The sequence below is a fragment of the Oncorhynchus gorbuscha genome, linkage group LG08, assembly GCF_021184085.1.
Source record: "Oncorhynchus gorbuscha isolate QuinsamMale2020 ecotype Even-year linkage group LG08, OgorEven_v1.0, whole genome shotgun sequence".
In the NCBI taxonomy this organism is placed as follows: Eukaryota; Metazoa; Chordata; class Actinopteri; order Salmoniformes; family Salmonidae; genus Oncorhynchus; species Oncorhynchus gorbuscha.
This window is the reverse complement of record NC_060180.1, coordinates 66472017-66496536: the sequence shown is the minus strand read 5'-3', so window position 1 is coordinate 66496536 and position 24520 is coordinate 66472017. Positions and strand designations below refer to the sequence as shown.

At 41.5% G+C, this 24520-nt stretch overlaps 1 protein-coding gene across 1 annotated transcript; it reads left to right on the top strand.

The window, feature by feature from the left end:
* The first annotated feature begins 1318 nt into the window (after positions 1-1318).
* Positions 1319-24520, top strand: LOC124040997 (probable ATP-dependent DNA helicase HFM1). Its single transcript, XM_046358144.1, has 40 exons — positions 1319-1436; positions 1927-2021; positions 2149-2261; positions 2477-2765; positions 3074-3342; positions 5111-5152; positions 5268-5338; positions 5429-5561; positions 5798-5949; positions 6301-6378; positions 6602-6757; positions 7721-7921; positions 8028-8116; positions 8224-8267; positions 8406-8507; positions 10916-11061; positions 12575-12669; positions 13886-14019; positions 14361-14408; positions 14531-14611; positions 14833-14924; positions 15096-15202; positions 15294-15341; positions 15487-15584; positions 15709-15843; positions 16215-16300; positions 16518-16601; positions 16812-16969; positions 19151-19254; positions 19439-19645; positions 19777-19854; positions 19970-20094; positions 20344-20426; positions 20542-20648; positions 20777-20866; positions 21071-21675; positions 21790-21862; positions 22073-22178; positions 23277-23416; positions 23539-24520. Exons 2-36 carry the CDS (start codon positions 1951-1953, stop codon positions 21415-21417), a joined length of 4263 nt encoding a protein of 1420 aa, XP_046214100.1. The 5' UTR covers positions 1319-1436; positions 1927-1950; the 3' UTR covers positions 21418-21675; positions 21790-21862; positions 22073-22178; positions 23277-23416; positions 23539-24520.

The window sequence follows — 24520 nt, the reverse complement described above, 5'->3', positions numbered from 1 at the left end:
TTGAACCATTTTTGTGAGAGGGAACACAATAACAAAACAACTGCATTAATGCAAATGCACATTTTAATTGCTCAACATTTTTCCAGTTTAAGACAACTAACATATTATATAATTCACAGTGTAATTAATGACTTCAATATACGTCCGTGAGCTTTCCTTGACTTCGTGTCACCGTGGTAAGCTTCCCCTACAAGAAAAAGTGGTTTGTCCCAGATAGACAGCATAAAAAATCCCGAGTTGATGATCATTTACCTAGTTATCGGCGGAAAATTGGGTGAATGATACTGATAGTCGGCTTTAAATTGAATTATATATAATAAATTGACATGTTAGATGGTAATTTCCATTCGATGTAGATATGTCTTTCTTTCTCTTTTTCTCTGTCTGGATCACCTTGGTGTTTGGGAACACCTTGGGGGTCATACAGTTAGTTACTCCTCAAAATAATAGCACAAGATTACTAGCAATACCGACGAATCGATCTTCTCGTTTTATTTTTTAGATGTAGCAACTTCATAATGCGTACAAGCAGACTGTCACATTTGCAATTTAAGTCATTAAAACTACAGCCTGCGATTTGTACATCCATTTATGGACATGATATAAAGGCCTATATAACAATGCCTTATGAGCTTAGTTCAACTGTTGAACACAACCAGAACCCAAAATAAAAGCTTGTTTTACTCCATTGTCTGTAAACAAATGCTGTATACCTCAAAACATGATAACGTTGATCATGTTGGATGGCCCTCGCAGCCTATGAATTTGAAAGTGGTTACAATTCTTCACCCCATTCCTCCGCTGTTTAACAAGACAAGTGGCGGGGCGTCGATTTAATTGTTTTTCCGAATCCCAGACTGTGGCTTTAATGTTACAGTCAGTTGTGTCTGAGTGTACTCTTATTTACCTGTTCAACATTATGTCCCCCCCCACCCATAATCTTATAAGGATATTGAAATACCATACACATGTTAATGTACCGAATGTGTAACTCTGTGTTGTCTGTTCACACTGCTATGCTTTATCTTGGCCAGGTCGCAGTTGCAAATGAGAACCTGTTCTCAACTAGCTTACCTGGTTAAATAAAGGTGAAATAAAAAAATAAATAAAAAAAATCTGACAGCAGGTTGTTTTGAAACCTGTCCGTGGTTTTGGCGTCAAGAGGCTGCCGCCGCACATCAATCAAGCTGACAATCACCAGCTGGCTAGCTCAAGGCCTAGCTTAGTTTAGCTAGTTGTCAGATACATAACCGAACTGTCTAGCTAGCTAGCGTACATTATTGAGCGGCTTGATTATAAATAAATCCTTACGATATATGAATTATATTGACTAGTTAGGTTGAATCCTCTGAGCTGGCCTAACTCCCGGACGGAGAGAAGATAAGAGCATTGGGAGTCAAGGCTCAAGACTAGTTAGCTAGCCCACATCGAAATTGGTAGGCTAAAATGTACTTAGCTAGCAACCGGAATTATATATTTCCACACCACTAGTCAGTTTGAAATGGAATACGAATTAACATATTCTCATCCGTATGGTCATAATAAACTGTTATTTTGTCAAATAAGTCGCTTACATGAAAGCGAGCGAACTAGCCTGCCTAGTCCGTTAGCTTGCTAGCTAGTGAACTGTTAGGTCCATTACAAGACTGCCATCTTGCGTTGATCTGATGTAGTGTCTTCAACACCTTTTGAAAACAACCTGAGGCCTTAAGCACAAAAACGATTTATGGTTTAAAGTATGACGATATTTTATCAGGTCTAGTCAGGCTACTGATTCAATCCCTCCCAGTTGCTGCAAACCAAGGCAGAACCTACAAAGACTCATGTTGTGGCAACATCTCCCTGAAATGGCTGTCAGGTGTCAGCTGCATATACCATGTGTCAGCTGCATATACCATGATTACATCTAACTTTGTAATTCTATAGATGACTGTTACATGAACTGGCAAGATGTTGGACTCAGAAGAGTGTACTTTGTCCCTGGATAACTTGTTCTTTGAGAGGCCAGTTGTCCACAAAGTGTGAGTTGTCAGAAACAACCTGCATCTTAACAGTCATTCCCTCCAAAATGTATATTTAGCTAGGAACGGTGCTCTTGTTATGGAGGACGCTTGCTCAACCCTTTTCCTGCTTTGGTCCTGTCTCCAGAAAGCCTCTTTGTCAAGAGCAGAGTTCTTGGCAGTTGGAACCCCCTCCATCCCTCTCCCAGATTCCAGCCACTCAGGACATCCAAAAAGAGGCAGAGGATCTTTCATCATTCAGTAAGTTACATTTGAGGTGATTCAATCTGGGCCAGATTCCCGGAGCCAGATAAAGCATAGTCCTAGACTAAAATGCATTTATACCATCATTTTTTTCTTTAAGACTAGGCTTAATCTGGGTCTGACACCGGCCCTAGGAGTCAGGATTTTGTTTCAAGTCATGTCAGTCCCTGTCAGTCATTACATCATCATGTCTTCTATCATCTCCAATGCAGGTTTCTCTCAGAGGTCCAAGAAATTCATTCCCCCTTTGAAAAGAACAGTCGGCAGTGATGGTTTCATACAAAATAACACAGATTTTAATGAAATTACCAGTGATGGAAGAAAAGAACCTGAGGGCCAGGGCGGGTGTGCTCTCTGGTCTCAGGAAGACTTCATGAACAAGTCTCAGTGTTCCACAATGGTCAGCAGAGGTCGAACTGAAACCCCACAGGAGTCTGGTCATGCACTGGAGCAGAAACATTTTCCTCTGGACTTCAGCCAAAGCCCACCTGTACGGAGAAGGTAAACCATTCAAATTAAGCTAATGAGTGTGTATACTTTGCATTCAGAATACATAGTAAATGTCAGTTGCTGTCTTTTTTTTCTCCAATCATGTGTCTTATTCAGATACTATTGTTTTGCAATGTAATGAGTGTAAAAAAAAAAAATACAAAATAATCCTTTATCGACCATTTGGCAAAGCCCGTCTGAAATGTAATCTTCTTTATCAAAGATATGGCTGTACTAGTTACATCATAATATGTGGGATATTACTGCAAGCACTTATGATCTATCTGCCCGTTAATGAAATCATCTCGTTCTCGTTACAGTTTGTTCAAACCTCTCATTGGTCAGGTGCTGAACAGTGGTGCAGACTTGAACACCCGCCACAGCCAGACAAGACCCAGAGAGCAGCAAACCTTCAACCAGGTTTCCATGGCGACAGAGCCTCGACTGGCAAGACAGTCAGCAGCAGACCCCAGCCCCCTCAGCGGGCTGGGTCCGGCTGCAGCCCGGGGACCCCCACCGCATACACCGGACAAGGGCACCAAGAGGGCTAACGTCCTCCCCATGACACCCCAGCCCCTTCGGATACAAGGTAGTAAAGCACAGACAGAAATTTTATATATATATTTATATATACCGTTCAAAAGTTTGGGGTCATTAGAAATGTCCTTGTTTTTGAAAGAAAAGCAAGTTTTTTGTCCATTAAAATAACATCAAATTGATCAGAAATACATTGTTAATGTTGTAAATGACTATTGTAGCTGGAAACGGCTGATTTTTAACGGAATATCTACATAGGCGTACAGAGGCCCATTATCAGCAACCATCACTCCTGTGTTCCAATGGCATGTTGTGTTAGCTAATCCAAGTTTATCATTTTAAAAGGCTAATTGATCATTAGAAAACCATTTTGCAATTATGTTAACACGGCTGAAAACTGTTCTGATTTAAAGAAGCAATTAAACTGGCCTTTAGACTTGTTGAGTATCTGGAGCATCAGCGTTTGTGGGTTTGATTACAGGGTCAAAATGGCCAGAAACAAAGAACTCATAAGTCTACTCTTGTTCTGAGAAATGAAGGCTATTCCATTTGAGAAATTGCCAAGAACCTGAAGATCTCGTACAATGCTGTGTAAAAATTCCCTTCACAGAACAGCCCCGGTGCACAACTGAGCAAGAGGACAAGAACATTAGTGTCTAGTTTGAGAAACAGACGCCTCACAAGTCCTCAACCTGCAAAACACCAGTCTCAATGTCAACAGTGAAGAGGCGACTCCGGGATGCTGGCCTTCTAAGCAGAGTTGCAAAGAAAAAGCCATATCTCAGACTGGCCAATAAAAAGATTAAGATGGGCAAAAGAACACAGACACCAGACAGAGGAACTCTGCCTAGAAGACCAGCATCCCGGAGTCGCCTCTTCACTGTTGACGTTGAGACTGGTGTTTTGCAGGTACTATTTAATGGAGCTGCCAGTTGAGGACTTGTGAGGCATATTTTTCTCAAGCTAGACACGCTAATGTTCTTGCTCAGTTGTGCACCAGGGCCTCTCACTCCTCTTTGTCTGGTTAGAGCCAGTTTGCGCTGTTCTGTGAAGGGAGTAGTACACAGCGTTGTACCAGATCTTCAGTTTCTTGGCAATGTCTCGCATGGAATAGCCTTAATTTCTCAGAACAAGAATAAACTGATGAGTTTCAGAAGAAAGGTATTTGTTTCTGGCCATTTTGAGCCTGTAATTGAACCCACAAATTCTGAAGCTCCATATACTCAACTAGTCTAAAGAAGGCCAGTTTTATTGCTTCTTTAATCAGAACAACAGTTTTCATCCATGCTAAAATAATTGCAAGAGGGTTTTCTAATGATCAATTAGCCTTTTAAAATTATGAACTTGGATTAGCTAACACAATGTGCCATTGGAACACAGGAGTGATGGTTGCTGATAATGGGCCTCTGTACACCTATGTAGTCGGCCGTTTCCAGCTACAATAGTCATTTACAACATTAACAATGTCTACACTATTTCTGATCAAATTGATGTTATTTTAATGGGCAAAAAGATTGCTTTTCTTTCAAAGACATTTCTAAGTGACCCCAAACTTTCGAACGGTAGTTATATATTTATATTATATTGCTAGGATGTGTTATAGCTGAAGAATGTACTCAGGTTTAATGGTCATGGCAGCAGCTGTCACTGTTCTTTAGGGGTTGATGAGGTGAAACGAGGTGAGCCCTACCCAATGCCCTCTTGACTGTAATAGCACACACTTACCACTAGGGGTGGCCAATAATCTCCCACTTTGACTGGAATTGGTTTGGATATTGAAATATAAATACATTTATACAGATTTATTGTTTTCATATCAGGTACTTCTGGGCCTGGGATACTCCGACCAGTCTCTGAAATCCGTATCCTTTCCCACCCTTAGCCCAAGTAATTACTGCTGAAATACATTAATCTTAACGAAATCTACAAATCTATTTTAGTTGGAATATGTTTGTATACTTAATCAAAGTAACACAGATGCAAAATTCAGATCTGTCTTCAAAGAGTTCCCTTACTTCAACTACGTCCAATCCAAAGCCCTGGATGATGTAAGTGCATCTACACCTTATTTCATCTTCAACCTTAATCATTAAAACGATATCTGTGATTGATTTCTTGGAACAAAATGCTTTTTGCAGGTTCTTTACACAGGAAAGAACATTGTGGCTTGTGCTCCTACTGGTTCTGGTAAGACAGTGCTCTTTGAGTTGGCCATCATCCGCTTACTGATGGAAACCACAGAGCCCTGGAGAAACGTCAAAGCTGTTTATAGTAAGTAATGTCACATCAGGACCAGCCGTTTCTTAGTATCCTTTTAAAAAGCAATAAATTACATGTACTAAGACATCAACAGCCAATCTAAAACACCAAGAGCCAGTTAAAGCTACTGTATGGGTTAAGCTAGCTAACCTATGTCATTTTTGACCTGATTACATTCAGACTTTCAGTGTTCAAAGTGTATATGTTGTATTTTAACTATTTATTAAATGTAGTTTTATTCTCATCAGTGGCACCCATCAAAGCTCTATGCAGCCAGCGCTTTGAGGACTGGAAGAAGAAATTCGAGCCTCTGGGCCTGAGCTGCAAGGAGCTGACCGGAGACACAGAGATCGACGACTTCTTTGAGATTCAGGACGCCCATATCATCATGACCACACCTGTAAGTGAAAATGTATCCCAGTGTACATGTTGCATTAAAGCACGTCACTAGCAGCCATTTTGTTTCTGTGTGATATGTAGCAGAATGATGTGGCTGATCCTGTGACCATAGCAACCATCCATTGAAGAATAAGCAGACAGGATTCCCATGTTTGTCATGCAAACAGGGCTTGGGTATACGAGAATAGATACATTTTTGTTTTGAGGGCGCGTGGATGCATTTTGTTATATCAAGATAATTAATTTGAAGATTCCTTTTTTTTTTTTTTACAATAACTGACCAACTGTTAATTTAACACTTCATTTAACAAGTTCTCGATAAAGCTCGGACGCATTTCTCTGTTCCTCCCAGGAAAAATGGGACAGCATGACCAGGAAGTGGAGGGATAACTGCCTGCTTCAGTTGGTCCGGCTTTTCCTTATTGACGAGGTCAGTGTTTATGTCTAAGTAGCTACTTCATGTTCTGTTAAAAATTCCCTCAGGTATCAGTGCAACCGTAGACCTGGTCAAATAACACTCCGAAACAGCTTGGACAGACTGATTGTGTTCTATTGTTTTTTAATTTGTCATTGTACTTAGTGCATATCTGTCTAGTATTATGTTATGTGTTTCATTGACAACTAAATATACTCCATTTTGGTTGTGTTTCTAGGTGCACGTGGTGAAAGACACTACGCGTGGAGCGACACTAGAGGTGGTGGTGAGCAGGATGAAGGCGGTCCATGCCTTCCGTGCAGCAGAGAACCCCCAGGAGGACGTCTCCATGAGATTTGTGGCTGTCTCCGCCACCATCCCCAATATCAAGGATGTAAGTGACTGAGGGGCCAAGAGGGGTCATGGCACACTTTGGTCATATTCTAATACTCTAAAGAGGTTTCCTTCACTATAGTCCTTCTTTCCCTTTTTGATAAATGCATCTCTATCAGTGGTGGAAAAAGTACCCAACTCTCATACTTGAGTAAAAGTAAAGATACCTTAATAGAAAATGACTCCCAGTAAAATACTACTTGAGTAAAAGTCTAAAAGTATTTGGTTTAAAATATATTTAAGTGTCAAAAGTAAATGTATAAATTTCAAATTCCTTATTTTAAGCAAACCAGGTGGCACCATTTTATTTTGATTTTTTTAATGGAAATCCAGGGGCACACCAACCTTCAGACCTCATTTACAAACGAAGCATGTGTGTTTATTGAGTCCACAAGATCAGAGGCAGTAGGATAACCAGGGATGTTTGGTTGATAAGTGAGCGACTTTGACTACTAGCATTCAACATGTAACGAGTACTTTTGGGTGTCAAGGAAAATGTATGAAGTAAAAAGTATAATATTTTCTTAAGGAATGTAGTAAAGTAAAAGAGTCAAAATATAAATAGTAAAGTACAGATAGTAGTGCTTTAAAGTATTTTTACTTAAGTACTTTACACCACTGATTTCCATCAGTGGAGGCTGCTGAGGGGAGGACGGCTCATAGCAACGGCTGGAATGGAGTCAATGGAATGGTATCAACCACATGGAAACAATATTTGATACCATTCCATTGACTCCATTCCAGCCATTATTATGAGCCGTCCTTTCCTCAGCCTCCACTGATCTCCATATGTTGTTCTTATCTGTCTTGTCCTGTCTCCTTCAGAAAGAGTAAGGGAATAGCAAATAGGGAAGGAGAGGAGGAGGCGTCTTGGAAGTATTGCTATTTACCAATTATCATTAAACAGAACATTTATTTTAAGAAATTCCCTCTCTTCACTGTGTTCAATGGTTTGACATGGCAGATAGCAGACTGGCTGTGTGACACCAGAGGCCCTGCTACTTGTCTGGAGATGGATGAGAGTCACAGACCTGTGAAACTGAGGAAGGTAGTGCTGGGTTTCCCCTGCAGCAGCAACCAGACTGAGTTCAAGTTCGACCTGTCACTCAACTACAAGATGGCCAACATCATCCAGACCTACTCGGACCAGAAACCAACCCTTGTTGTGAGGAACTCTCTTTGTGTGTCTGAAATGTAGACCTGACTAGCACCATATTTGTAAGTATTGCCATTGTTAATAGCTCACACATAGGATATTATTTTTTTAACAGTTTTGCTCAACAAGGAAAGGAGTCCAGCAGTCAGCCGCTGTTCTGGCCAAGGATGCCAGGTTCATCATGAGGATTGAGCATAAACAACGGTTTGAGCTACTTACCTTTTTATTCTCTACAGATGTACAGGTACTCAATACAAATGTCTTACTGTTTAGTTAGATCTGATTGAATTGTTGGAATCTTCTGTTTGCAGGTTGATGAAGTATGCAAACTCTCTCCTGGACTCAAAACTCAGAGGTTGGTGGATAATTTAGGGTTAATAATTTATATTCCTTCTCTTCTGTATCATGTAGGCAAACATTTCTCATTGATTTGAATATAACTATTATTACATTAGAATGTGAAATCACTAGCCCTGCGTTTTCTCTATTCCAGACCTGGTGACGTTTGGGGTTGGTTTCCACCACGCCGGGGTAGACGTGTCCGACAGGAAGGTGATTGAAGAGGCCTTCACCATGGGAGACCTGCCTGTACTGTGTAAGCATTAGGACCGTCACCATGGGAGACCTGCCTGTACTGTGTAAGCATTAGGACCGTCACCATGGGAGACCTGCCTGTACTGTGTAAGCATTAGGACCGTCACCATGGGAGACCTGCCTGTACTGTGTAAGCATTAGGACCGTCACCATGGGAGACCTGCCTGTACTGTGTAAGCATTAGGACCGTCACCATGGGAGACCTGCCTGTACTGTGTAAGCATTAGGACCGTCACCATGGGAGACCTGCCTGTACTGTGTAAGCATTAGGACCGTCACCATGGGAGACCTGCCTGTACTGTGTAAGCATTAGGACCGTCACCATGGCAGACCTGCCTGTACTGTGTAAGCATTAGGACCGTCACCATGGCAGACCTGCCTGTACTGTGTAAAGGCACTCTCACATTGCAACGAATGTGGATCTAGCGTTCGTCTGCCCGTCGTTCAGCGTGATGCGTTTTACAATATAAACGTTTTGCAAAATAAAGGTACACATACATGTTATTCAATCATTGCACACACACTGCTCGAGCGTCAGCGGGCATCTGCTTAGCCAGGAGCTAAAATAGAACTTGGTTCTATTTTTGATGCTTGATGCGCTGCAAGTCCTGCCTCTCCCATCTCATTGTTTTTTAGGCGCATCTAAACCAACGTGGGTGATTGAAAGATGAACTGAGGTCCACACTCCAGTCCAGTCGGTGGTGCACCTTAAAGTTGGTTGCCAAACGCCATATAAAGTCCAAAGAACCAGAAGAAGCCTGAAGGAGGAACGATTACTAGAAACTAACTCGGTTTACCCTTTTATCTGTGGATTCATCGTCGGAGTAGAGGACCTTGTGGTAAAATAACAACCCAATGTTTCAGGTAAAATAACAACCCAATGTTTATATCCCAGGACAAATTAGCTAGCGACAGCAAGCTAGCTAGCTAAATTACCATAAAAGTTTAATCCTTTTCGACCTGTCCCCAAATTAATATAGTTTGTTCAGAGTTTGTTTTGATATTTCAACCTGTGTGTCCTGACCGCGTCTAGTGTGGGTGGACAAAATCAACATGCACACGAGCGGTCTGGTCAGCATGTTGGACCACACGCTGTAGACGTCTGACTGCTGACATTTCTCACAGTTCGCAAATCAAGTTTAGAGGTGCTAAGTACGCTCGTCCAGCAAATGCTATTGGTGTATCTGAGCCCTAACATGCTGACCAAACCACCATCACGCACAAGTAGATTTTGTTCACCCACACCAGACGCGATCAGGACACGCAGGTTGAAATGCATAAGGTCCTTTACTCTGACAATTAATCTACAGATAAAACGGTAAATCAAATTAGTTTCTCGCCATCTCTCCTCCTTCCTTCAGGCTTCTTTTTCTTCTTTGGACTTTATATGGCAACCAACTTTAAGGTGCATTACAACTACCGATGGGACTGGAGTGTGGACCTCAGTTCAGCTCTCAATCACCCACGTGGGTATATGCTCCTAAAAACCAATGAGGAGATGGGAGAGGCAGGACATGCAGCGCATTGAGCTTCTCAAATAAAACCAAGTCCTATTTTAGCGCCTGGCTATGCAGACGCTTGAGCAGTGTGTGCGTGCAATGATTTAATAACCTGTATGTGTACATTTATTTTGCAACTGAAGCGACGCGAGCGGTGTGTTCAGCATATAAAGGCGTCCGCATGCTTCCCAGCCAAAACAGTTTGTGCATAAATTGTGATGACATTTTGTCGCAATTTCTTCGTTTTGGACTTCGGCTAGGGTTTTTTCAGCTATTCGAACGAACATTTTTTCTTGAGGCAAGCCGAGGTCGGTAGCTGAAGTCTACGACCCCTCGTCGGCAATTGGTCAACAGTAGGGCTTCTTCAATTAAATGCCTGTTGTCATTCAATGAGAGACGACTCGTCCTCACGCCCATTTTTTCACTTGAGAAATAGTGCACCAAACATCCTAAACAGTTGCAAAAAATCAAAATTAATGACAGATTTCTTGAGTTATCTAAGGTCTTACTTGACTATTTTTAGTAAATACAAATACAAATTATTAATTTCAACTGCATCAATCAACCCTTCATCTATTCCCACTATCTAAATCTACTCATTGATCTTTGTGTCCACAAGAGCATTAGTGAGGTCGGGCACTGATGTTGGGCGATTAGGCATTGGCTCACATTTGGTGTTCCAATTCATCACAAAGGTGTTCGTTGAGGTCAGGGCTCTGTGCAGGCCAGTCAAGTTCTTCCACACCGATATCGACAAACCATTTCTGTATAGACCTTGCTTTGTGCAGGAGGGCATTGCCATTGTATGTAGCTTGGTGAGAGGGGATTTAAAAAATAAAACAAATAATTTTGAATTTAGGCTGTCAAGAGATATGAATACTTTCTGAAGGCAGTGTATGTGGTTTCTTAGTTACAACCAGTACTCTGGCGATGGGGGTGAACCTGCCAGCCCACCTGGTGGTGATCAAGTCCACCATGCACTACATCGGGGGAGCCTGCAAGGAGTACAGCGACGCCGACATGCTGCAGATGATTGGCCGAGCAGGCCGGCCACAGGTACAGATTGCAGACACGCACTCTAGTCCCAGCATCCTTAGCACCACAGGTTACAAATCATAGTCCAAAACCAGCTCCTATTTTTATATTTTACCTTTATTTAACTAGGCAAGTCAGTTAAGAACAAATTCTTATTTACAATGCTGGCCTAGGAACAGTGGGTTAACTGTCTTGTTCAGGGGTAGAACAACACATTTGTACACATTTGTCGATCTAGCAACCTTTCGGTTACTGGCCAATGCTCTAACCACTAGGCTACCTGCCCCCCCAGCGAGCAAAACTAGTTGCCCGCTATGCAGTGGGAAAAACTAGTTGAAATTAGGTCATTACAAAGTGTTCTATTCATTATGACGTTTCAACTAGCTCTGCCTGATTTGTAGCCAGTGGCCATTCTGTATTTTCAAATCTGAATGCGGTGTAAAGCAAAACACCAGTCTCAATGTCAACAGTGAAGAGGCGACTCCGGGACGCTGGCCTTCTAGGCAGAGTTGCAAAGAAAAATACATATCTCAGACTGGCCAATAAAAATAAAAGATTAAGATGGGCAAAAGAACACAGACACTGGACACAGGAACTCTTCACTGTTGACATTGAGACTGGTGTTTTGCGGGTACTATTTAATGAAGCTGCCATTTGAGAACTTCTGAGGAGTCTGTTTCTCAAACTAGACACTCTAATTAATGTGCTTGTCCTCTTGCGCAGTTGTACACCGGGGCCTCCCACTCCTCTTTCTATTCTGGTTAGGGCCAGTTTGAGTTCTGTGAAGGGAGTAGTACACAGCGTTGTACCAGATCTTCAGTTTCTTGGCAATTTCTCACATGGAATAGTCTTCATTAATCAGAACAAGAATAGACTGACGAGTTTCAGAAGAAAGGTCTTTGTTTCTGGCCATTTTGAGCCTGTAATCGAACCCACAAATGCTGATGTCCAGATACTCAACTAGTCTAAAGAAGGCCAGTTTTATTGCTTCTTTAATCAGAACAAAAGTTTTCAGCTGTGCTAAAATAATTGCAAAAGGGTTTTCTAACGATCAATTAGCCTTTTAAAATGATCAACTTGGATTAGCTAACACAACGTGCCATTGGAACACAGGAGTGATGGTTGCTGATAATGGGCCTCTGTACGCCAATGTAGATATTCCATAAAAAATCAGTCGTTTCCAGCTACAATAGTCATTTGCATCATTAACAACGTCTGTCTGCATTGTATTTCTGATCAATTTGATGTTATTTTAATGGACAATAAAAATGGCTTTTCTTTCAAAAACAAGGACATTTCTAAGTGACCCAAACATTTTGAACAGTAGTGTAAATGTTTTCTTCCACTTTTACATTACAGAGTATTTTGTGTAGATTTTTGACAAAAGACAATTAAATAGATTTTAATCACACTTTGTAACCAAGGGATCTGAATACTTTTGCAAGGCACTGTATCCATGGCAGCAGTGTCGCTGAAAGTGGACGGTCCATTGATTTGATGTAAGGCTTTGACTCTGAATTATTTTTCTCTCCAGTTTGATACGTCAGCAACAGCAGTGATCATGACCAAGACTCACACCAAAGACAAGTACATGCAGTTCATGAATGGGGCAGAAATTATTGAGAGCAGGTATAGTGATGGGTTACTTCTACAGTCAAATATACATTTTCACAAATCATCAGGGACAGACTGATATTCTGCAAAAGGTACAGGGATTGGATTGCTGAAGACTTGGGTAAAGTCATTTTCTCTGATGAACCCCTTTCCCATCGTTTGGGGCATCTGGAAAAAAGCTTGTCCGGAGAAGACAAGGTGAGCGCTACCATCAGTCCTGTGTCATACCAACAGTAAAGCATCCTGAGACCATTTCATGTGTGGGGTTGCTTCTCAGCCAAGGGAGTGGGATCACTCACAATTTTGCCTAAGAACACAGCCATGCATAAAGAATGGTACCAACACATCCTCCGAGAGCAACTCTCCCAACCATCCAGGAACAGTTTGGTGACGAACAATGCCTTTCATGCATGATGGAGCACCTTTATTTTACTAGGCAAGTCAGTTAAGAACACATTCTTATTTTCAATGACTGCCTAGGAACTGCCTGTTCAGGGGCAGAACGACAGATTTTGTACCTTGTCAGCTCGGGGATTTGAACTTGCAAACTTTCGGTTACTAGTCCAATGCTCTAACCACTAGGCTACCCTGCCGCACCTTGCTATAAGGCAAAAGTGATAACTAAGTGGCTCGGGGAACAAAACATAGATATTTTGGGTCCATGGCCAGGAAACTCCCCAGACCTTAATCCCATTGAGAACTTGTGGTCAATCATCAAGAGGCGGGTGGACAAACAAAAACCCACAAATTCTGACAAACTCCAAGCATTGATTATGCAAGAATGGGCTGCCATCAGTCAGGATGTGGCCCAGAAGTTCATTCACAGCATGACAGCATTGCAGAGGTCTTGAAAAAGAAGGGTCAACACTGCAAATAATGTCTCTTTGCATCAACTTCATGTAATTGTCAATAAAAGCCTTTGCCACTTATGAAATGCTTGTAATTATACTTCAGTATTCCATAGTAACATCTGACAAAAATATCTAAAGACACTGAAGCAGCAAACTTTGTGGAAATTAATATTTGTGTCATTCTCAAAAATTTTCAAAGTTCCTCAACACTTGTTTCAGAGTGTAGCTTATATGATTTGGTTTTACATTAATTTGTATGATACAGTACATTGTGGTGATGATTGTTCAACTACATAGACCGGTACCTTTAAATCTCTGTTTGATATCATACACTTTTGTGGTTCACATTCAGGTTGAAGTATTTTTGTCCTCTTCCTCAGTCTGCACACCCACCTTGTGGAGCACCTGAACGCTGAGATCGTCCTCCACACCATCTCAGACGTCAACATGGCCCTGGACTGGATCCGCTCCACCTTCCTCTACATCAGAGCACTGAAGAACCCCAAACACTACGGTAAGTACACACAGACTGGACATCACCCTGTCATTATTAGCAATAGCCAGTATCGTTAGCATGGATGCTAGTCTATTTCTGCACCCGTCAGTCAGCTACATCGTTAGCATGGATGCTCGGCTATTTCAGTATGAACGAGTTAGCCTAGCACCCATACTAACAATATATTTAAGCAGTAGTCAACAGTTAGATTGTTAACATGGATGCTAACTTATTATAGTACAGTTAATAGCATGTACTTAGAATATCTCACTACATCCTTACAACAGTTTCTCAAATGTCACAGACATACATTGGCAGATCATACGTGAGAAAACACCTGTCCATACTTTTTGTTGCAGGTTTTTCCACCGACTTGGACCGATGTGGAATCGAAGCCAAATTGCAAGGTGTGGCATTCCTGTGTTTTCTTTGTTAATATGGACTTCGTATCTGAAAACACAGAATATCTCTATCATGTGTTTGGTGTAGTAACTAACTGTATTATATCTCTCGATACTCTCTGCTCCAGAGCTCTGTCTGAAGAACCTGAACTCCCTGGCCTCCATTGGTCTGGTCTCCATGGATGAGGATGTCAACATCAAAGCTACAGGTTGAGAGCAGCAACCTATTTTGGTTTCTGCGTGGCTACTATGGCCTTTTACTGTTTGTTTCATTAATTATAATCAGAAGTGTACAACAACTAACAAACCCTGTACATGTTTGGTTTTATTCAATATAGAGGTCTCCTACATTTGCTTTCCAGCATCGAAAAGTCGTCGTACTCAAGTCTGTTCTCTTCTTGACATGTGTAATTGTGCTCATCCCCTACAGAGGCAGGCAGGTTGATGGCCAGGTACTGTGTGGCATTTGACACCATGGAGCAGTTCAGCAAGGTGACTGGCACTGAGACCTTACCTGAGCTGGTAGGTATACAGTAACAAGGTAACACTGTAGCATGTCTCATATGCACATAAACTGTTTTTATTGAGTTTCTGTATTGTGTTGTTTGTTACATAGGAAATTATAAAAGATGCGTTGAGTAGATTTTGTATTGAGAATCCCACTGAAATGGAAGCCGGCTCTTCTTCACACAGATAGAATTGATGGCGAAGGGCAGAGAGTTCACTGACGTGCAGCTGAGAGTGAACGAGAAGAGAACCCTGAACACGTTGAACAAGGACAAGAACAGGATCACCATCAGGTTAGAGTACAATTCAATGATACATTGGAAGAAGGGGTGAAGTGACATATACAACAAATGTAAATGCTCATATCTGGGCTTTTTTCTCCAGGTATCCCATGGAGGGAAAGATCAAAAACAATGAGATGAAGGTGAACTGGTAAGTCGAGCAGTGGCCTGTACAGTGTACCAACATGAGAAGATGGAGGATGACATTGACACCACCATGTATTCTCTTTGGGTGAATCTCAAAAGTATTTTCTTGAACTTCGTCTCTTTCCCACTATACCCGTCTTCCACCTCAGCTTGATTCAGGCCCAGTTTGGCTCCATTCCAATTCAAGAGTTTGGACTCACACAAGACACCGGTAGAATCTTCCGGAATGGAGTCCGAATCAGCAGATGTAAGTCATCAATCACTTAACATTTTGATAGTAGAAGATGATTTGCATTGAGCCTTGTCTGATGAGCAAGCATCCTTTGAAAAAAACACTCTTTGATCCAAGATGTGTTTTGATTACGAACCAGGTTTGGCAGAGTTTCTAAACCAGCGCTCCAAGACAGGCTTCTCTGCTCTGCTCAACTCCCTGATACTGGCCAAGTGCTTCAGTGCCAAGCTGTGGGAGAACTCTCCTTACGTCTCAAAGCAGCTGGAGAAAATAGGTAGGAAGACATTGAAATATGTCAAAAAATACTGTCAATGCTTGTTGAAAATGTGTAGTTAATAGTTACTATGATGTTACTTTGTTCAGAGACCCTTTTTAAGAAATCCATTGACCAAATGATTTATTCCTAGACAAATTAAAGTAGTATAGTTGCTGTGAGCATAGAACTATAGTGGTCCTGTGTGGCTCAGTTGGTAGAGCCCTGTGCTTGTAACGCCAAGGTTGTGGGTAAAATTCCCGCAGGGGACCAGTATGAAAATGTAAATTAGAAATGTAATAATGAGGCTGATTTTAAAATGATAGATGAGATTGTATTTATAATATAATTATATAAATGTCTGTAACGGCACAGATGACTATCTGTTCCAGGGTTGACTCTTTCAGCCGCCATGGTGAACGCAGGGCTCACCACCTTCAGTAAGATAGAGAAGACCAACGCCAGGGAACTGGAGCTGGTGAGCATGCAGCCTCTATAGATGACTATAACAAACAAAGTCATTCCTTTAAACACCCTGTTTCAATTTCTCCATGGTTTATTGACATACCCACTGAAACAAAAATGCTGTTTCAATTAAATCAGTCTTTGAAATGTTGTTCATAAAGCCCCTTTCTACGTCAAGAGTCGTCACAAAGTGCTTTCACATACAATAAATGCAAATATTTGCTGTCTAGATCGTCAACAGACATCCTCCATTCGGAAACCAAATCAGAGAGGCTATCATCAATCTACCTAAGTATGAAGTTTGTTTGGAGCAGGTAAAAACCTTTGCTTTGGTTGAATTTTTTGTTAGAATGGAAAAGGTGATGAAGATTAATCATTGTAGCAATATTTGGTGTCGGGACAAAACAGAATTGTTTTCCACACATATCATTTAATATTACAGCGGAGTATTTTTTTCAATTACTGATCAATTAATACATCTCCCCAACAACCTGTGATTTAATTTATTATTTCTCGTGTTTTAGCTTCCAAGATACAACGTCGCCACCGCAGAGATTGTCGTGACTGTGAATGTGAAGAACCACGAACAGCTGCTGTCAAAGAGAACTGCTCCTGACCACCACTATGTCACCATGATCATCGGGGACTGTGACAACAACGTGGTCTTCCTGCAAAAACTCACGTAAGATAAGGAGGTTGAACATTTCGAGTCACACGGAGACACACACACACACACACACACACACACACACACACACACACACACACACACACACACACACACACACACACACACACACACACACACACACACACACACACACACACACACACACACACACACACACACACACAGTCTGATACATGCATAGACACACACTTTATCTAAAGCTTGCCTATAGAGACAACTTGTTAAAAGCGTATTGTAAGATGTTTTAAAGGTTCATACATGATAACAAGTTATAAAGCATTATACCTGCAGGCAGGGTTCTGCAACGGGCCGAAATTGGCCCATGGGGGGTATTATTTGGCCCCCAAGTTTGAGCAAAAAATAAATACTAATATTCATTCAAGGGTTTTTCTTTATTTTTACTATTTTCTACATTGTAGAATAATAGTGAAGACATCTAAAACTATATTTTAGATTCTTCAAAGTAGCCACCCTTTGCCTTGGTGACAGCTTTGCACACTCTTGGCATTCTCTCAACCAGCTTCATGAGGTAGTCACCTGGAATGCATTTCAATTAACAGGTGTGCCTTGTTAAAAGTTAAATAGTGGAATTTATTTCCTTCTTAATGCGTTTGAGCCAATCAGTTGTGTTGTGACAAGGTAGGGGGGGGTATACAGAAGATGGCCCTATTTGGTAAAAGACCAAGTCCATATTATGGCAAGAACAGCTGAAATAACCAAAGAGAAATGACAGTCCATCATTACTTTAAGACATGAAGGTCAGTCAATCCGGAAAATGTCAAGAACTTTGAAAGTTTCTTCATGTGAATCAGTCGTGGTCGATTTGCTGAAAAAAACCATCAATAAGAAGAAGAGAAGCGCTATGATGAAACTGGCTCTCGGATGATCTCTGAGGACTTTGAAGCGCTTTGCTAGTGACACTGTCTATGGTTTATTTAGAATTCAAGGCACCCTTTACCAGTATGGCTACTACAGCATTCTGCAGCGATACGCCATCACATCTGGATTGTGCTTAGTGGGACTATCATTAGTTTTTCAACAGGACAATGACCTAACACAACTCCAGGCTGTGTAAGGGCTATTTGACCAAAAAGCAGAGTGAGGGAGTGCTGCATCAGATTACCTGGTCTCCACAATCACCTGACCTCAGCCCAATTGATATGGTTTGGGATGAGTTGGACCACAGTGAAGGAAAAGCAGCCAACAAGTGCTCAGAGCATGTAGGAACTCCTTCAAGACTGTTGGAAAAGCATTACAGGTGAAGCTGGTTGAGAGAAAGTGTGCAAAGCTGTCATCAAGGCAAAGGTTGGTTACTTTGAAGAATCTCAAATATTCTATGTATAAAATTTTTTAAAAATGCTTACTACATGATCTCATATGTGTTATTCCATAGTTTTGATGTTTTCACCATTATTCTACAATGTAGAAAATAGTTTTAAAAAATAAAGAAAAACCCTTGAATGAGTAGGTGTGTCCAAACTTTTGACTGGTACTATATATTAATATTTGTGAGTTTTAACAGTAAAAACACCAAAAAATGGCTGCAAGTGGTTTTAATTTAAGGAATCCTTTCCAGGTATTCCCACCCATTAATAGAGAGACACGTGATCTTATACAAATGTAAACAAGGTTTGAAATTATTATGCTTTAATCAAACATTATATCTGTTTGCGATTCTTGCAGTCAATTTGTGGTCTAAAAATGATTTGTAATTATAAAGTGGGTGGTTCGAGGCCTGTCTGAATGCTGATTGGTTGACAGCCGTGGTATATCAGACCGTATACCACGGGTATGACAAAAGTTATTTTTATTGCTAATTTTGTTGGTAACCAGGTTATAATAGCAACAAGGCACCTCAGAGGTTTGTGGTATATGGTCAATATACCATGGCAAAGGGCTGTATCCAGGCACTCTGCGTTGCCACGGTATATTGGCCATATACCACACCCCCTTTGGGCCTTATTGCTTAATTATGTTCTGAACCACTGGCCATCCGCTCAAGAAAGAAAATCGTCCCACGGCTGAATCTAGTTGATGATTCCTGCCTGCAGGCTTTAGATAATGTGTTACCGTCATACACTCAGACAGGGAAAACAGTGAAAGAAAGAGAGCAAGACCAAGAAAGGGAAAGAGTGATGAAATGGAGAGTGACTGTGTTGTGTGTTCGTCCAGAGACTTGATGCTGTTGAAGTCGGGAAGCTGGTCAAAAAAGATCGAAGTGGCGAAAGCCTCCAAAGGAGAGGAGATCAATGTGAATCTGGTCAGCTCAGAATACGGTCAGGCAGCTAAATATCAGGACATTTTTCTCTCACTTTTATTATAGATTTGTGTTCAAATACATTTCTACAAACTGCTTCAAACTTGTAAAAGGCAGTTTAAGTAGAGTGGAATTGTTTAATTGAGATTTATGAAAAGTAAGAATATATTCTATTAACTACATTGAGATCTTCCTCTCTTCAGTGGGGTTGGACATTCAACAGAAGTTTAGTCCCTTCTTCTCTGGACCGAAGAGGTACGGAGCTGAATCACTCGCACCTGAGCAACATAACACCATGCAGCAAGCACAGGCTAATGCTCAGAGATCACAGGGTGCAACACAAAGAACACAGCCAACAGCTCAGCAAACACAGAAGAGAAACTCCACATCCACATGTGCCACAGAAAAGGGTAGACTTATTCAATACCTTACATTTGTATACTTTTAAGCTATTGCTAGGTTGTACTTGCGGATTCACAAGGACTGTTGTTGTTTTTTTAACACAACTTCCGATATCTTTTTTTCCCTCACTGAAATACAGATTCCTCAAAATCAGATCTAGGCAAAAGACAATGTAACCACTTATGCAAAAACAAGGATCAATGTGGCCACGACTGCTGTGAGTTTTTTGTCCTCAAACTCTCCATTGCTCAATTGACACTTAGAGTCATTCAAATTGTTTATTCACAAATGATTACATTTGTCTTTTCAATTTCCTCCTATCTGTTTCCCAGGTAAAAATGGAGGGCCGGGGGTTCTGAAAAGGCAGATGAATCAGCATTCGAGTTTCACCTCCTACCTCCAAGACCTGAAGACCAGGAGTGACACACTGACGGAGACACCAGTCAAACGCCTCAAGGTGGGAGAATAACTGACAACAGCTGCAGCGGTTGTTTAAAATATAACCCCTTTGGGCTAAAATTCTAATTTGAGAGAGAGTAATAGGCTCAAAACAAAATACTTATTCATACCATCACATAAATCATGCATTGAAGTTAGAGACGAGTGACACGTGTTTCATGATCATTTGCTGATTTGTCATCGACTAACTGAACGAGGAACTTTTACCTGAATTAATGTTTCATCTCCCTGTTGCTGGTTCCTTTAGATGAGAATGAATGGCGGGATGGGAGCTGCGAACATGCAACAGTTCTCTTATTCACCTAAGCCAATCCTACCTACTTCTTCTAGGTACGTACCCTCCTTTACCCAAAACATAGACGCAGTTAATTAGCGTGGAGTTAATTGATTACTAATCCAAACTGTATCTGACACATTCCAAATATTTTCTTAACTTGTTTTGAAGGTATGAAGGTAACCAGTATGGCGCTTTAGCAAGACCACAGAGCGTAGATTCAGCTGAGGACTTTACAACACCCCAAGAGATGGCTTATGTTGTGACCTATGGCCATGGTATGTTTAGTATCGAAATGCTTCTAGAGGCTTCTAACTCCATTCACCTTCAATACAGCAGTGTGGTAGTGAAAGGGTGCTAAATGGACACTTGAGAGGAGTAACTGAACATATGTGTGTCTCTACAGAGTATAATGACTACCTGGAAGACATATCTCAGACAACGGGAGATTTGAAACCACCACCTGTTCAACTTCAGACCCTTACGGAGTCACAAAGTAGGACGTCTCAGTTACAAAAAAAAACTGTCATACTGTTTTTTAAAAACTGTTATATCCCACGATTCCATGAAATAGACCTATTGTAGATTCAATAAAATGTACACACAGATTATTTTCGAGTAGACTACTTCCTTCAAATTGACTGCAAACAGACGACAACGTGTTCTCATAATCATAACCAATCCATATTTTTGTTTTAAGGCACTTCAATGTGGAGGAAGCCTAATGCCTATGATGGAAGATCCCTCAGCCACAGCACCCCCCAAAGCACCCCGCAAAGCCAGAGCAGGAGTTACCCTCAGAGCCACAGCACCCCCCAGAGCCAGAGCAGGAGTTACCCTCAGAGCCACAGCACCCCCCAGAGCCAGAGCAGGAGTTACCCTCAGAGCCACAGCACCCCCCAGAGCCAGAGCAGGGGTTACCCTCAGAGCCACAGCACACCCCAGAGCCAGAGCAGGGGTTACCCTCAGAGTCACAGCACACCCCAAAGCAGGGGTTACTCTCAGAGCCACAGCACCCCCAGAGCCAGTGCAGGAATTACCCTCTGAGTCAAAGCACCACCCAAACCCAGAGCAGGGGTAACAGTACCCCCCAAAACCAGAGCAGGTCTTTTTCTCAGAGTTCCATTGTAGACTTGACCGACGACAGTGGTTTCTTCTCATCGTCAATCACCCCCAGTGTGACCTTTGACCTGGGAGATGAGTGGGACGATTTTGACGATGACAACTTGGTGCACGCCAACGAGAAGCAATGCACCACTGTTGCTAAAACTAAAGGGGTGGACCTGGACTGTGATAGGCCAAAAGGTATTCTAACAGGGAGCCATTTTTGAATATATCAATGTTAAAAATGTAATTTCTTTGTTCATGCTTTTTCAGTGGGGCAAATGATTTAATAGTTAAATGTATTGATGTTTTCAGGAAACTCCACACCACTACCATCCATTTCCTTACTGCCCAAACCCCGCTTCACTACATCCAATTTCCCACTCAGGTGAGCTCAGCTCGTAACAAACTAGGACTTCACAGTTCAAACTCCTGTCATTTCACTGAATTAAACATCTATCGTCTATCCCAGCGGGCAAAACTGATTTCTGGTTGAAGAGACGTCAGTAGGAAGGAACTTGGTACTGTTGCAAATACTTGATAAATGTGACCCTGATCAATTGATTATCAATGTTATGTAATGATTTGTGTGTCTCAGGTCGATCTCCCCAGTTGTTCCTCACATACCAGTTACTACTCTCCCAGTCAGACCACACAACTCCCAGGCTACTGCTAGCTGGAGACACTCTGACAACAAGACCACAGTGAGTTACTATCTACCCATAGTATCAGTTAACTTTATTTCAATGCTGGATCTGAGGTCAACATGAAATTGACAGCAGACAAAGCCAAGGCTTCTGTTCTTACATACAGTCAGTGTCCAGTTTATTAGGTACACCACCCTGTTCACAAAAATGGTTTGCTCCTACAGACTGTGAGTCACGTGGCCGTGGCTTGCTATATAAAGCAGAAAGACCGGCATCAAGGCATTCAGTTACTGTTTGACTGAACATTAGTGTCCAAAACAAGTGACCTAAGCAACTTTGAGAGTGGTAGGATCGTCGGTGCCAGGCGCGCCGGTTCCAGTATTAGAAACGGCCGGCCTCCTTGGCTTTTCACACACGACAGTGTCTAGGGTTTACTGAGAATGGTGAAACAAACAAAAAACATCCAGTCAGCGGCAGTCCTGTGGGTGAAAACAGCTCGTTGATGAGAGGTCGAAGGAGAATGGCAAGAATCAGCAAATAACGGCGCGGTACAACAGTGGTGTGCAGAACGGCATCTTGAAACACACAACTCGGCTGTACTTGTCACGGATGGGCTGTTGCAGCAGACAACCACACCGGGTTACACTCCTATCAGCTAAAAACAAGAAGAAGCGGCTCAAGTGGATGTGTGATCACCAACACTGGACAATTGACAAGTTGAAAAACATTGCCTGGTCCAACGAATCCTGGTTCTTGTTGCGTCGTACTGATGGCAGAGTCAGGATTTGGCGTAAGCAGCATGAGTCCATGGACCCATCCTGCCCAATTGTGAAATAATGTGGGGAATGTTTTCCTGGCACACCTTCGGTCCCTTGATACCAATTGAGCAAAGTTTGAATGCAATACCTTGTAGAATCCATGCTCCAAAGAATTCCGGCTGTTCTGGAGTAAAAGTGGTCCGGTCCATTATGAGATGGGTGTACCTAATAAACTGTCCACTAAGTGTAGAATGAAGTTACCTTTCATCACACAATTCACATGCTTTGAAATCAAAGATAGCAGGGCATAGCAATGTTATGTTTTAGGTTTAGCAGCCCATTTGTTTCAGTACACATTTGAAATGTAGTCTAAAACACACATCTTTGCCCTCTGCAGAGGACATTCAGTGAACCCCCCATGAAAGCACCACTCTCCTTCCCAAAACAGACTGACACTAGCTTGCCTCCCCTGGGACAACGGTTTGATTTCTTCTCAAAGACGACTACCCCAAACAATGACACTGTGACTGGCAAAAGGTAAGGAGGGACTATGGAGAAATAATATTAAATTTTCTTAACTTTTTTAATACATACTAGTTTAAATCATGATTATGAATTAACTTTATATCATTGACAGACAGCATTAATCTTCATTGCAGGCTCCAGGGAGAGGATTACAGCAAGGAAGTGGAGGCATTCATGGGGATATTTGATGGACTATTTTAGTAGTGTTTGTAGTTGTATGCACTATTTCCATGATAATGTTTCATGGTGATTTGTCATGTTATTGTGAATGTGATTTTGTTATACTGTTATTTATACTGTTTGTTGTTTGGGATTCACTGTTAGATTTACTGTTGGTCCTATTTGAAAATGTTTATCTAGGAGTATGAACTTTCAATCTTCTTTAGCAGGATTCCAAAAATGTCATATTTTGTGTACTTTATTAAATGAACACAATATTTGTTCAGAGGAAGTCTAAGGGTGTAGAGAGCAATAGTAATGGTGTCATGGACCATATAATGGTGTTTTATTCCCTTTAGTGGACTGTCTTTAAATTGCAGCTTGTTGCTGCACTTCCTGTGCTCACTAGGGGAGAACACAGTACGGGATGTAACTCTGAGCTGGATGTAACATGCAGTATAGCATCCAGCTCAGAGTTGCATCCAGCTTTAGTTACATCCAGTATCCAAATCAGTTACATCAAGCTCACAGTTACATCCAGCATCCGACTCAATTACATCCAGGATCCGACTCAGTTACATCCAGCATCCTGCTGCACTTCCTGTGCTTGCGATGGGAGAACATGAAGAATCCAGAAAGGAGTTGGTTGTTGTTACCTAAAAGTTCCCACCTTCTTCATCCTGTATTTGATAGCCCTTATGCTGGCACCATCTAAGTATTTACGTTTCTGTATGTTTTTATATGCTTACATGTTAAGTAAATTCCTACTTTTTGCCTCATCAAATATTGCTAGCCAAACAGTCCTAACCGTTAGCGGTCAACCATTAGCAGTGGTTCCAGTGCATTCGGAAAGTATTTAGACCCCTTTACTTTTTCCACATTTTGTTACATTCTTATTCTAAAATTGATTAAATTGCTTTTTTTCCTTCATCAATCTACACACAATACCCCATAATG

Excerpts from the sequence above, each read along its gene's own strand:
- LOC124040997 (XM_046358144.1), top strand. The coding sequence starts at position 1,951 with ATGTTGGACTCAGAAGAGTGTACTTTGTCCCTGGATAACTTGTTCTTT. Across the intron at positions 5,153-5,267 it reads CCGACCAGTCTCTGAAATCC|ATGCAAAATTCAGATCTGTC; the intron begins GTATCCTTTCCC and ends AAAGTAACACAG. Across the intron at positions 16,301-16,517 it reads ACGCCAGGGAACTGGAGCTG|ATCGTCAACAGACATCCTCC; the intron begins GTGAGCATGCAG and ends TTTGCTGTCTAG.